The sequence below is a fragment of the Tetrao urogallus genome (genome assembly GCF_951394365.1).
Source record: "Tetrao urogallus genome assembly, chromosome: 3".
In the NCBI taxonomy this organism is placed as follows: Eukaryota; Metazoa; Chordata; class Aves; order Galliformes; family Phasianidae; genus Tetrao; species Tetrao urogallus.
The window spans coordinates 20,555,096-20,569,342 of NC_136815.1; the positions used below are offsets into that span (position 1 = coordinate 20,555,096).

A 14,247-nucleotide genomic window follows, 5' to 3' on the forward strand; every position below is an offset into this window, starting at 1 on the left:
GTAGGTTATACATAATATAGTCTAACCACTGATTTCGAATGCAAAATCCCAAAGGAAAGCGACAACACATTTTTCACTCCTGAAATAGTGTAAAATAACATAAAACTTCTTTCTTTCTTTTCTTTTTTTTTTTTTTTTTTTTTTTGCCTGATGTTGTTCTGCAAATAACCTGGGGAGGATTATGTTAAGTACAAAAGGTTGTGCACAGCATCTGTAACATCCCTAAACAATAAAACAGGAAAAAATCCTCATAATAACTGATGTGTAAGTCACAGCTTCTAAGCTGAACCCACAGAGTACTGTATATCATCTTACACTTTACAGGATATAGCCCAATACCTGGAAAAATGGTCACTTGGAAATAAATAACGATGAATTATTATCTTGCTGGAGATGCAACAAATGAAAATTTGGCTTCGTGTTTTTTTTTTTTTTTTTTTTCATAGGAGAAAGAGGAGGAGGTTTTTAAAGCTATTTCCCAATCTACAACTGCCTTTAAGACTGCTCAGAACATTCCAGCAGAAGTCATGCTTTGCAGGCCAGCTATTTAAAACAAGGGAAGAAACATTTTAAATGGATTTTAGTGTTCCAGTGAAGGCATTAGTGAAGTAACAATTCCTAATACCTTTTCAAGAGTTTCTAGGTGTACATTCAGAAATTGCAAAGCAAATTACAGAGATCTATTCTCCTAAATTCTACCTTAGCAGCAATTAAAGTGGCACAGATTTCTTCCAGGAATACTTACCGAAGCTTGATAAGAAATAAATGTATGTAGCTTATAATCAATAACGTGGTCACATTCTCACTGAAGCCACTGCTCACATTAAAATACGAAGTGACTTTTACCCGCAGCACCTGCTGCTTCAAATTAAGGACAGTGTAAAGGGAAAACAGGCTGTTGTTACAATGCTGCGAGTGAGAAAGTGAACAACAGAGCAAAATCAGCATTACAGAGATTTTTGCTGTTTATTTGCAAGCAAACAACCTCTGCAGAATACATTTGGGGACTCTCGTAAGAATGGTTGGTTTTTACATTTGCTGCGATCCCTGGTGGGACTCTGGGACTGCCTACTGTCTTGCAAGACAGAGTTCCTTAACCCTGAGTAAATTGCTAGGAAGATCTGATCTCTTCTAACTTCAGAGTTTCTCCCTATGTATCATGTGCTCCAGTTCTCCTAAAAAACACAGCTGTCTTGGAGACAAACATGACTTTTGACACAACTGGGGCCCATCCCACAAAGCAACTTGAAGATCAAGATAAGGAGCACAGACTGGATCCAATAATAACGGAGAGGCCAGCGGTGTCTGTGGAGCACAGGAGTGATGCAGTTTCTCTTCCTTTTTAATGATATCTCACAGACCTCTAACTTTCATTAAAATCTGCAACAGGAACTCACGAGGTCTGGCAACTTGTGCTGGAATTGCCTAAAGCTTCAAATATCATCAGTTTTGGACTTACCCCAGCTCTGAAAAGGACTATATACTGGGGGTGTCTTCTCCCCGAGGAGGGTCAAAAACTCATGAAATCTGAGGAAAACATAGGAGATGGAACAGAGCAAAAGAAAGAGCACAGGCCCTCAGACTTATTACTGAAATATTAGCCAAACTAGTGAGACTTGCAGGAATTGGAGTGAAAGTTAAAAGGGAAAGGTTAGGTTTGCTGAAATTCAGACAAACCGGGCTGGGAAAAACCAAATAAAAGAAGGAGCTTAAGCATAAGCCAGACAATTAGAGGGACAGCACCAATAACTGATCAAACAAAATCCTTGCTGTGCTATAATTGTTTTCTGAATGTCAGAAAATTGTAAATTATAGCCTACTGTAACTTCATTAATATTGATTTCAAATACAAGTGAAGCACTATAAAATTATCAGCTACTACAAAAATAATGTATTGCAGGTAACACATAATTATGTTAAATAATTCAAATGGGTAATTACTGCATCTCTCACTATGCTTAATTAGCAAAAGAAAAATTGAGAATTTTATTGATGTGAATGTAAAAGAAATACAATCCTTTTAAAACTATTTATTTTCATCTAACTAAACTGCCTTGCCATACTAAAAAAACATTTTGCAGAGGTTAAATAAAGTATTTCATGGCAACCGCTGCTTCTTAGTGCCTGTGTAACAAGAAACATGAGCCAGCCAAAGTTGTGCAAGTTGGTTTTCTTTCCCAGTAAGAGAATGTGGTATCTAAGACCTTGTCCTAACTCATTTTATCCCCAAGTGTAAGTCAAGTAAGTCAAGTATGAACTAATGCCTGGAGGGAAGTCCCTGACTCCAGAAGTATGGATTATTTCACATTTATCTTACAATCTGCTCTCAGAGTTCTTAAAATTCACTAACTTGGCAAGTTGGGAATTATCATGAGAAATGAAATAATTTCATAACTATGAAGTCATCTAGCATTCCACGAATATGACACTGGTAGGGTTTGTCCATGCTTGGGCATTATTCTGACCTTTGGGTAATAACACTGATAGATGGAAACAATTAGAAAAGTGCCACAGCATAATGGGTACAATCTGAAGTCTTAATTGAGGAGTTGTTTTCATTTCAAGGATTTGTATTAATCATTAAGAAATTTGCACATGACAACATTCATAATAGTCTTTAAACAAACCTATTTTGTATGACCTAAAATGATTGTGCTGTTTAGGCTGTTTAGATGAACTGCCCCTTGGAAGCATGCTATATTTACAGCAATTCAGATTTAACATTAACCAAATGAACAAAGCTTACAGATGGACGCCAAGATTCTCTAACCTTTGTAAAGAAAACTTGCTTCTATCTCACAGCGTGTGGAAAGCATATGCTTCCATATATTTTCAGTGGGATTACCTCAGTGCTATTTTTTAGTCTCTAAATTTCCCAGCAAGTGATGGCCGTTGAAAAACGTTAAAAGAGCAGTAATACTCTTGAAACTATTCCAAGGGCTGGGACAAGCGGGGCAGAGCCCCCCTACTGGAAGAGAGTGCTGGCCAGCAACGTGGTTAAGTCAGGAGTAGGCTGTTAGCCTCACCATCTCCTGGGACATGGGAATCCAACATGACACTCATGATTGTTTATCAGCCCAGTTCTTCAGTGAATCTGAATCTGATCAGAGCAAAAGGGAATGGGAAAGCCCTTTGGCATCACTGCGTTTCAAAAGGAAGAGTGAATATTTGAAAAATGAGTCTTAGGTTCTTACTGTCACTTTATCCATGTCCTAGTGTGCAACTTGGTTTTCTTCTAGACATTTTCACCTTTCATTTTGTTTAATATGAAACTTACATAGTAGTCGTGAAAAGTCGATGTTTCATACAGCTCAAGTCTGTGCCCCAAAGGATAAGCTGAACATCAGTGTCTTATTGGATGGCTAAAAAATATGCAGTGCTGTGGTCATTGGCAGCTGGGCTGCAAGTGACATGAAGCATTAATAGCATGCTACAGTTTTACTCTTCTATTTTTCACTTTCAGATAATTAACTTTTCCAGAATTCTCCAAGTTGCACTATTATAACAAACTACATCATTACTAGAATCCACTATCATCAGAAGCACACCACTAGCAGAATGAGAATGATGATCAAAATAAGATTCCCCCAGCCTGGACAATCTTAATCAGGAAACGGATAAGAAAAATTAAGTGGAAAGTCTTACTGAGTTCCGTTTTTATTTATAATTGCTTTAAGCATTTTCTTCTCTTTCCACGTGTTTATTAAAAGTTTAACTTTTTTTCTGCTACAAGAGCAATTGATGATTGGTTATAAAAAACAGGTCACATTTTGCTGGCTTTCTAAGACAGGCCCTGTTGTTCCTTCTCCTCTGCATGACTGGAAGCAGCCCTGTCAGTTGTAACCCAAATGCCAGTGAGTACTATCACTGAGTACTGGTAAAGGGGGATCCTGCCTCTCCCTCTGACCCATGCCATAGCACAGTCACCTATTTGGGTTGACAAGAAATGAACAAGCTCCAGTTTCCCTACAAATCTCTGAAGGCACACTGAATTAATAGGAAATCCCCTGTCAGTGGGGTTGAAATGGCCCATTATTAGCCTGCCTTCAATTCTATGTACGCCGTAAGTGTTAACTGCAACTGTTTACTCTGGCTGAGTTTCCTCTGCATGGATTACAGCATTCATGTAAAATTCAGTAGTTCTGCATATCCACTGACATATGAACGAAAACCACAGTAAGTTTGTCATCTCTGTTTCCCAATGAAACTTGAAACTCGTCGACAGTGGAAGTGGGCACAACTCCTGTTTAGAATTAACATCCAAACTGCACCTTCTTTTTGATGTGTTAGGGCTGCTACTTCCCTAGCTCTACTGGAGCTGGGAACCCAGAGCCACTACACTTCTCCTAGATTCTGTAGAAGGATCAGTAACTCTTCAGTGCAGCACTGCTGCTCAGCAGGAAGAAGAGGCACAGGTCTCTTGTGTGCCACTCAGCAGTACGTGGGTAAAGTAAAAAGAGAGAAGAAATGGTTTTGCTGCCCCATAAATATCTTCTTTCAGATTTAAATTCTTGCCCTAGCCTGAATAAAGAAGAAAGGTCCACTCTTCACCACCAATGAAGAAAACCAAGTCAGTTTCATCAAAATACTGATAATTTAAAATTATTTTGTTTCAGTTTCAGTGTTTATCCTAAAAAAACCACCAAAAAACAAAGCAGATACTGCTTTATTTAAACTATGTAAGTGGGACATTTCTGATGATTTCAAATCTTCTCTAATGCAAACACATGCTGAGCTGGGAGATCTGTCCAGTTTGACCCTGTTCTGCAAACAATTTCAGTGAACAGATGCTTCTGGTAAAAACAATTCATTAAAAAAATTCCCCAAATCTCTAATGTACATCACAGAAAACAGACACTGATCACTTTAGTTATAAAAACCTGGCAAGCAATCTTCTTTTGCTTTTTTTCAGAAGCTCCAGCTTCCACAAACTCTCAGTGCTGAGAAGGCTGTTGTGCACATGCAGACCCATCCCTGAGTAACTTCTAAATACTTCTGGATTTCCTCACTCTTTGTTTACCTTTTCCTTCTGATGCAGCCACAGTGTGTGGCTCCTGGAGGAACTGGAGCATTACGGATAGTTGAGACCATGCAGAAAACCAATGCCTAAAGCCAGCAGTCAGCTTTAGCTGCATTTGCAGGGCTGTTCGTGACATACCTGTGGGGACTTGTGAGAGCGCCAGCTGTACTGGTGACTGTGGAGACTAGCCAGCAAAATATTTTCATCGGTATCCACCTGGCCAAATCGCAGTGTCTCCTGTGTGTCATTACAGATCACAAAATGGCTGAAGACCAACTCCTCTGCCTCAGGGCATTGGTTCTGAAAGGAAAAGAATTTGAAAGCCAATAAGCATCAGATATATAGCAAGACATTTGGCAGCTGTCTGCCCAGTGGTGACTGCTACAACACAGAAATACTTCACGATCTCTCGCCATTAGCTTTGGTCTCACAGTACTCTACCCTCAGCTAATCCAGCGCTCGGTTTGACAAAATATACGAAAGAACACGTTTAGCTTCATTTGTCTGTAATGCAAACCTTTAACATTTAAAAGTAAAATTTCCAAACATGATCAAGATTTCTATGAAATTAATCTTGATGGGAAGTGGTGTGTCACAGAGGGCAGAGAGACACTAGAGGCTGATGTGGAGACTATAGATAGACTTTAAGAGGTTTCTCTATGTTTGGCAGTTCCTCTCTCAGGCCAGGAGCTGCACTGCCTCTGCCCCAGCTGCCTTCTTTCCTTGAGATGTTGCTGTGGGTCAGGAGAAGACTCTTCCTCCACAGATACTGCAATGCTTCGAAAAATAAACAGATAGCAGGATCTACGGGGAGAGTATTTTCACAGCTTCACAAAGTTAGTTTGAAGATACATTCATAGTCCAATGTATTTGATTGTCTAATGTGAAAAAGCAAAATGTATCCTAAGTTTTAAAAATATCTTAGGTTTTACAACAATCTTTCTCCTATCTACTGCATCCTTCCATCCCTCTCTTTCCACTTTTCATCTGGATACTCGTCAATCTGTTGAGACAATCCATGCGGTAGTCATAATGTGATCTCATTTGGAGATCATCTCTTGTGTACTTCTGACCTGGTCACTACTGTGCTGGCATCTTGCACTTACAAGCAACTATCTAACAACCTTAACAACTGCTGTAAGAAAGCAATTTTTGGACACTCTTCATGCAACCTAATGGATATAGCATAAATAATTAATCTTCTCGTGCTTTTCATTACCTCTCCTTGACCCATCTCTCCTTGCACACTTTTGACAATGCTTTATTATTGGTTGGTTACCTTCTTCCCACAATACAGCCCAGCTGCTCTCTTCTCATCCTTACTTCCTGTGACGTTTTCCCTAACTTACAGGATCTCTGTGGTCATTGAGAGCTGATTCTATTTCCCCACCTTGCTCTCTCAGCGGACCTTTTAAAAAGACGTAATGAAGCTAGCACCTCCTCTGTCTACGATCATGTGGGTCTCTGGTTCTTTGATAACAATGTGGCTGAAAGCCTGCAGAAATTCAGAGATCAAAATAGAAAGAGGAAAATATTTCCTGATAGATCCCCATGGATCCATAGTTATTCATGAAAAACAGTTTGATACGTTGCTCACAGCACACTGCTGGGTGATATACATTGAAGAGTTTTTCCAAAAAGTGAATGCGCAAAGTATGTTTTTACATACAATTTAACATCCTTGAATGCACATTCAGTGCTGTTACTAACGTCAGAAAAATCTAAGGTGTAGTGATTTCTTTTGTGACCAAATATCAAAACAGTCAGCTGTGAACATTTGTGCTGAAAAATATTCACTCTGGAGTATCTGAGCATTAGAGTATTTAGATTAAAGCTTTTCTCCTAACCTCGAGAATTCTGCATAAGATCAGCTATCTCCTGTGGAAAGAACAATTAGCAGAGCATATTCAAAATCCCACTTTTTCAAAGCAGTAAAACTCATTACAGAGCTTACGTCTGTATCATATGCAGTAGCAGACTGAAGTATGCTAAAGGCTGACATTTACAGTGCCACTTCAGAATGCACAGTTTATTTTGGCATTTTCTAGTTGTGGATCTATGTCTTTTTACTGTCAAGCTGCCATACCCACATACCCATAAGTCTACCACAAATATATTTTCCTGTTACAGCTTTGCAAAATGTTCTTTTAAAAAGGGAGGATTTACTATCCATAGGGCTCAGCATGTTGTTACAGTCAAACCTAGATGCAACCCTAGGGAATTTAAGAAAATTGCTTTACTCTAATAGATTTTTCTCATTGATTATGCACAGAAAAAAAATAAGATGACAAACTTTTCTTTTACCTGAATGTAACTGTGAAACCAAGTTAACACATACTGTAGGTTCTCGCAGTTTTTAAAGTGAAGAGGGAATATATAGTAAGCTTAATTTTCTGTCTTGAGCTTTTGGCACGCATAGAACTCCTCACTTGTACTGGGGGAATACGGTCACACCAGGGATTATTAGTAGATTTGTGTACTTTTTGGTGCTGATGAATGACTTCATCATTAGCCTTAAATGTGATACTTGTCACTAGAATCCATGGCTTTTAACAGCAACATGTCTCAGAATCAGTAACAGAGATATTTTAAGCTCCATTTTGTAACAGTCCCAGAGTTTTAAACAAGGAAACACCAAAGTTTGCAAAACAGGGAGTTGCTCTGTGGTGCAAGGCTTAAGAGGCAGCTGATGATGTTTCAAGTCTTGATGATAGACGGCTGACTAAAGGATTAGCAAGGAAACTTGGGGATCTCTTAGCTCAGTGCAACAGCAATGTGTTATGCAGGCTGGGCTCTAGGTAACTCTTGTTTTCCTTGCAGTAAGCAAGGGAGATTTTCCTCTGGCAAAGTACCACCCATGCTTTTCAGTCCCTGATGCATCTGTAATAGGAAACTGCATCCCAAAGTTGCTGCTGAAGTCTGGCTGTAGAAACTTCTAGGGTGGGCAGAAAAGAACAACAACAACAAAAAAAATCATAAGAAGAATGAAGGAATATTGACTGATAAAAGGGAATGTAAAGAAACCAGATGTAATAAAAATAAACAGAACGGAGTAATTTTTGTGGCAGTGATGATGAAGGGTGGAATGATGACTCCAGGAGCTGAAAACACCTAAGTCTGAATTAAGAAAAAAAAAAAGCCCTCCCTGAATTAAAACTGCAAATCAAAAGAATCAGCAGATCTACAGCTTGAATCAGATAGAGATTAGGGTCACTTCCTAGGGGATAATTTCCTGCCCCTCTTTAGATCATTTTTCAGCTGTTCTTTTCTCTCTGAGAGGCCTGGAAAGTGTCTCTCGTTTATTGGGCTTTCAAATATTTTGTGAATTCTACTTGGTGAGAGGAAAAACACCTCCCATAACACTAGTCACCAGGCTTTGCCTGTCTTGGGGCTTTCTGCTCACGTCTCAGCTCACAGCTATTTCAAAGCGTTTCTGTATCTGGAAACAAACCATAAAAGCGTAGGCCTCTTTATGTGCACGAAGTTATTTTCTCTGTGTGCTTCACAAGCTACCGAAGACTTGCACAAGCACACACGCTCTCTCTCTCCTGTACTTCCTACTGTTTTTTAAGGGACACAAGGCTTCCAGCAATTTCTTATTCCAAAGTTCCTCTGAGAGAAAAAAACATTTTTCTTCCTATTGTTTAAACTTCAGTGTAACATCATTCTCAGCTAGAACTGCACACTGAAGCTACGTGCAAGTTTTCTCTACCGGTTTCCTTTGCTCTTTGTGCTTGTGGTGGAAAGACAGGGAAACTCTTGTGATCACAGGTGTCATTTTGATGGATCCCGGCTCGTTAAGAAAACTTATGCAACTGCTAACAGAAAGGTTAAGGACCACGCAGATCTCAAGGAAAAGAAGTCCTAGTGGTTGAAAGCAGCAGGTTTAAAACAGGAGCTTTTACAACTTCGGAGGGGTTTAGGAAAACATTTACACTGGGAGACCACAAAGGAATAGTTTTTCTCAGGAATACTCGCTTGTGCCATACCTGGGGAGCTGTTTTCTCAGCTGACCCCGTGTCTCCAGATATCATGAAGCACTAATGCCATAAAATCATTTGTGAAGGCTTGAAGTCCCAAACAAGGGGAGTGAATAAAAACAAACAAACAAACCCCACATTGTATGTTGATAGAGACATGCATTTCACTTGGCTATTAAAACAATAAAACCAATCAAGAACAATCTTTAACTTCTCCACCCAATTACTTGATTGATACAACTGTTACATGGCTATTGCCTTCGGCATGCATTAGGTTGGTATGGCTCGTATTTAAACAGAGATTCAAGATTAGACAGTGAAATATGTCAAAAAGGGAAACGGTTTTTAAAAAGCGCTAATCCTCTCAGATTTTCAGCATGTGACTTAGAAGTATAAGTGAGTTTTATGTCTGGTGTTTTTTAGGCTTAATCTACTTTCAAAATATTCATTACTTAAAGGAAAATTAGTCCATATCTAGGAAACAAAGACATTGACAGAGGCTTCTGTTAATCTCGAACTCTTGACCTTAAGGTGCAGGGCCAAATTGTTTCATGCTTCATCTGCCTGTCCACTGAGTACAGCATCACTTGTTTCTGATATTAATCCAGTAAAAAATATGTGGAGAATTCAAATAACCCTTCCTGCTGATTAAATTCCTGTTTCTAGTTGGCAGCATTTGTATCGTATTTTGTGTGAACAGCAGACATGAAACTATGCTTATCGTTGCAAAATTCATTCCTTCCCTGCGCAGAGCTCCCCAATGCACCGACCTGGAGGCAGAGCCACATACAAAATGTCTTGGTAACAATTAATTTAATAGCCATTTTGAACCCACTTGTGTGTTAACTGCTCCCTAATTTCAAAGCGGTGCGAGTTTTTAATCTCAAATACTCAGGGCTTGATACCCACCACATCAGAACATGGTGGCAAGTACCCTTGACGTGAGAGGAAACGAGAAAATTACAGCAACAATTACAGAAGTATATCCTCCTGTGGCTCATGTTAACATTGCCAAATCCGTGTATAAATCAGTACCAACTATTCATAGAATGTACCTGTCAGCAATATACTATGCGACATATGGCTTTACTTAATCAAATATACAATGCCATTTTTTTCAACTCCGAATATTCCTTCAAGGCACAGAGTAGTCAGTCGCTCATTCACACTGTGATGTGGTTTAAAACATTTAAATATTTATGCGCCATATTTTATTTATATGTATAACTATGTCTGAGAGACCTTTTTTTCCCATCCAAAGAGGAAACTGACCTTTCTGAAGGCCATTTTGCAGTAGTTGCCACACATGTCTTAGATGAGGGACTGGTTCTAAGTCAGTTGTATTTTGGCTTTAAATAGCCTACCAAGGACCCTTTTCTACTTTCTATGTTTGTTTTTTATTAAAAGCATTGTTCAAAATATGACAAAAAGCAGAAATTGGAGCTACAAAGATTTTTGTTCACATTGATATTTGAGCCAGCTGTAAAGATTTAAATCACACTAGATCTTGTTTTATGAATGTCCTTTTGCAACAAGAAAACCATGGAATGCCCTTAAAAAAGAATTTTTTGATATAAAACAGATGTTTTATCCTTTTTTGGGGGCTTTGTTATTGTAGTGCCATGATAGGTAATTAATTCCCAGGCTCCACATAGGTCTTCAAGCAGGATGAAGAGAATGATTTGATTTCAAGGCTATAGTGGAATAAGGGAATTACAGGCCTTTGAGGGGTCACTGCAGAAGCAAGGTGCTTTATGCTGGGACTGGCTTCAGCCATTAATGCTGCTTGTGGAGAATGTAACGTGAAACTGGTGCTGAGCTTCAGTACGGATAGAAGGAGTAGCTGGAAACAATATTCTCTACCACTTAAAAGTGAGCTGTGCTTGCTTGCACCACTCACCTTTTCATACATTAACAGAATGTTACACATTTCAAGACCAAGATTCTGATTAGTTTGATGCAAATCCATGTAATTTCACCAAAACTCAAGCTGTTTGGGCTATGTTTAGCAATCAATGCCTACTAATTTTCACTGCTACCATGAAACACTTTGAGTATAAATTAAATATTTTATATCTTGGACTTCTTAATATGAATTCAGTTGGTATCCTCATTTGCAATTAAATTAATCACATTAGCTAATATATATCTATATATATTTTTGCGCTACTGGATTTGCGTACCTGCTGCCAAGCTTGAATTGCTGTATTTAGAGAATGAACTGCATACTGGCCAAAAAGGATCAAAATGGGGTCCACCATTATTGTGCAGTCCAACAGCCTTCCTCCTGCGCCACCAGAAATGGCAATCTGCCCCCAGAATTTGAAAGGCTTCACAACACTCTGCATAGTCACATTTCGGCACTCCAGAAGTTTACAGTCAGCTTGTGTGGAAAACTGGAGCTCCTGGAACACTGACTCATCACTCCACTGACGTAGATAAACATGGGGCTCATCAAAGGAAATTATCATGTATTCTAGCTCAGAAGGCATGTTCTTATCAGATAAAAATGGCTGAAGAAACTTTGGTGGTGCTGAAAGGCAAAAGAACAAACAAGACGTTAGTAGAACATCCCTACTGCCACATCATGTATGGTTTTGCAAATTACTTTTAATGGCATATAACGGTATACATGATGAAAACAAGAGTGCAGGCATTTCTGAAATCCGAAAAGAATCCTGTTCATACCATTTTTTAGACTTAAAATAGTGCTACAATTAATAGTTGCTGTGAAAAAAAGGAATTGTAAATTAAAATTGTCTCATGCTAGAGATCCACCAGCCAAACTCTTTTACCTGCAAATCACACAACCCATTGAATTGTCACCTGTTCGGAGCAAAGACAATATTAGCTATGGCAGATGCACATGAAGTTCCATACATAGCTCATTATAAACACAATAAAAATCAGCAATATAACATTTGTTGCACTGTGATTGTGCAGGCTAACAGGCTCCACAATGAAAAATGTCTTTGCAGCAACTATAGAGTAATTAAGAGCACAAACATACTGAGTTGCAGCATATTAACCCATAATACTAAAAGTTAAACAAAACAGCATCCTGAGACTGAAGTATGAGAAATATATCATTAAAAAGATTTCACTGTGTTCAGTGCAGTCTCAGTCTGGCGAATGACAGTGAAGTGCTGAGTGCTGTGGCAGCAGACACTGCAAAGCACGTACACTGCTTTGTAACATTAAGTATGCGAGTATTTCCATTGATGCTATTATTTATATTGCTAGAATAACTCATATGCTTAAAATTAGCATATGCTCAAATGCTCTACAGATTTGGAACCAAAACACTCATCACTTTCCAGGATCAAGCCCAATTATACTATAAAAGTGTAATGGATACAATAAGCGTTGTGCTCCCTTCGTGTATAACACAGCATAGCAGAGCCTCAAATCTCAAGGTCTTTAGGTGCTATAACAACAGCAACAGCAGCATCAGCATAAATTCAGTTGCTGCTGGGAAAAAAAAAAAAAAAGAAAAAGAAAAAGAAAAAGAAACAGCTGGGTTTGATTTTAATCCGTTTTTTTTGCTTTTTCCAGCATATGCAATTTTAAAGAACGGACATCTGGAAACAGAGTGCAATAGCAAGGAAGATTATGTACTGATAGAGGTAGCCGATAGACAAGTAATTACTTGCTAGATGCTGAGTGTCAGGCTCAGTATGATTTGATAATAGTAGTTTCAAAAAAACCAAAAATGATTCCTAAACAAAGCTGGTCCTGTCAAAAGTATCTAAGATATTTGCTCATCTTCCATGGAAAGCATTCCTGGCATTTGAAAATCGGACAATAATCTAAAGATCTCTTGGAATGTATTTGCCATTAACGCAATGACAGAGTGCACTGAACAAAAACAGATGTAGCTCCAAAAGTGATCATAATTGAAATAACAGTTAAATCTGCAGTTCTCAGAGCTCTTCCAAGGAATTCTTACTAAGGGGGTTGCAAAGTCTTCAGTTATTTTAATAGTACTGTTAATATACTGGAAAATTTAGAAGATCAAATTCATCCAGTAAGATGGCTCAAAAATGAAGTGGCACCTGCTGCTACTAATCAGACTAAGAAAACTGGACTGCTTCTACAGTTACCCATTCCTGAGGGAGGAAGGGGGCTGATCAGCCAGCCGCGCAGCTTATGAAATGTATTTGCTCAATGCACAGAACTGAAATCATGAGTTTTACCCTGAAGTCTGGTAGCTGTTGGTGATAATTTATTTCAAGAATGGGAAATGCAGACTACAGAAAGCAAAGTGATGCTTAACCACTGCATATGAACTATATGCTTTAATTATTCTGCATGAAGGAGTACATACCTGTGCCTAGTTGATCAAGATGATGGCAGAGGTGGACTTCCAAGAAAGAAAATTGGACCAACACACTAAGTGATGGCACAAACCACGGGGTAAAACAGGAGTCAACTCTGGTACAAGCTGCTAATGCTGTAGGAGTTACAAGCTGATCGCATGCACTTTGTGAGCCAGATTCACTTTCTGAGCTGTGGAAGGCAGATAACAAAGAGGTGGTTCAGCAGATGCAGGATTTTATCACTTTACAGTAGGACTTGAACATGTGCCATGCTGGTTTTCTGACATAGCCAATGTCATCATTCTGTTTCATAATTAACTGCTAATGTCAGTTTATGTATTTTTTTTCCCCAGCAGATTATGGTAGGCAAGACTGCAATCCAACAGTGCTTCTTGCATCACACAGTGAACTTCCAATTTACTGACTCAACATATGGCTCACTGAAATGAAGCATATTTACAGAAAATAAAAATGAAAGAAGTTTAACAAAGTATATAACCATTATTAGTGCTATGAAAATGATCTGAAAGTTAATCTGGCCAAGATAATGTTTTTTTACATTTGATTTTAAGGAAACCTACTCACAGCCACATAACTATCTTTATGCTTAAGCCCTGCCCCTGTAAACTTTTTTTCCATTCCCCTTCTCATTCTACAGTCATCATTTAAAAAGAATCTCTGACTGTTATACGTTCATCCCAGAGCCTTTTACTAACACCTATTACTACATATTTACTATACATTTAAATGCCATCTCACTGATTTTTTTTTCCTTGTAGTGCTCCTGACCCCATGAATATTTCCAAGCATTATCTTTCATCCCCTTGAGAGAAACTAAAACTACATTACAATTCTATAGGTTGCTAAGACACCACTGAAGTACAAATAAACTTTCTAATTTAAGCCAAATCCATCCTTAATGTTTCTC

The 14,247-nt window shown here is 38.6% G+C and overlaps 1 protein-coding gene across 1 annotated transcript in view; it reads right to left on the reverse strand.

Annotated features, from left to right (window-relative positions):
• The window catches only part of VPS13B (vacuolar protein sorting 13 homolog B), a gene marked incomplete at both ends in the record, with an annotated part of 421,628 nt that overhangs the window by 40,762 nt on the left and 366,619 nt on the right, over positions 1–14,247 (reverse strand). Inside the window, 3 exons of the mRNA XM_079533473.1 lie at positions 5,159–5,320; positions 11,184–11,533; positions 13,328–13,509. Coding sequence (XP_079389599.1) covers positions 5,159–5,320; positions 11,184–11,533; positions 13,328–13,509 — 694 coding nt within the window. The remainder of the gene's footprint in view (positions 1–5,158; positions 5,321–11,183; positions 11,534–13,327; positions 13,510–14,247) is intronic.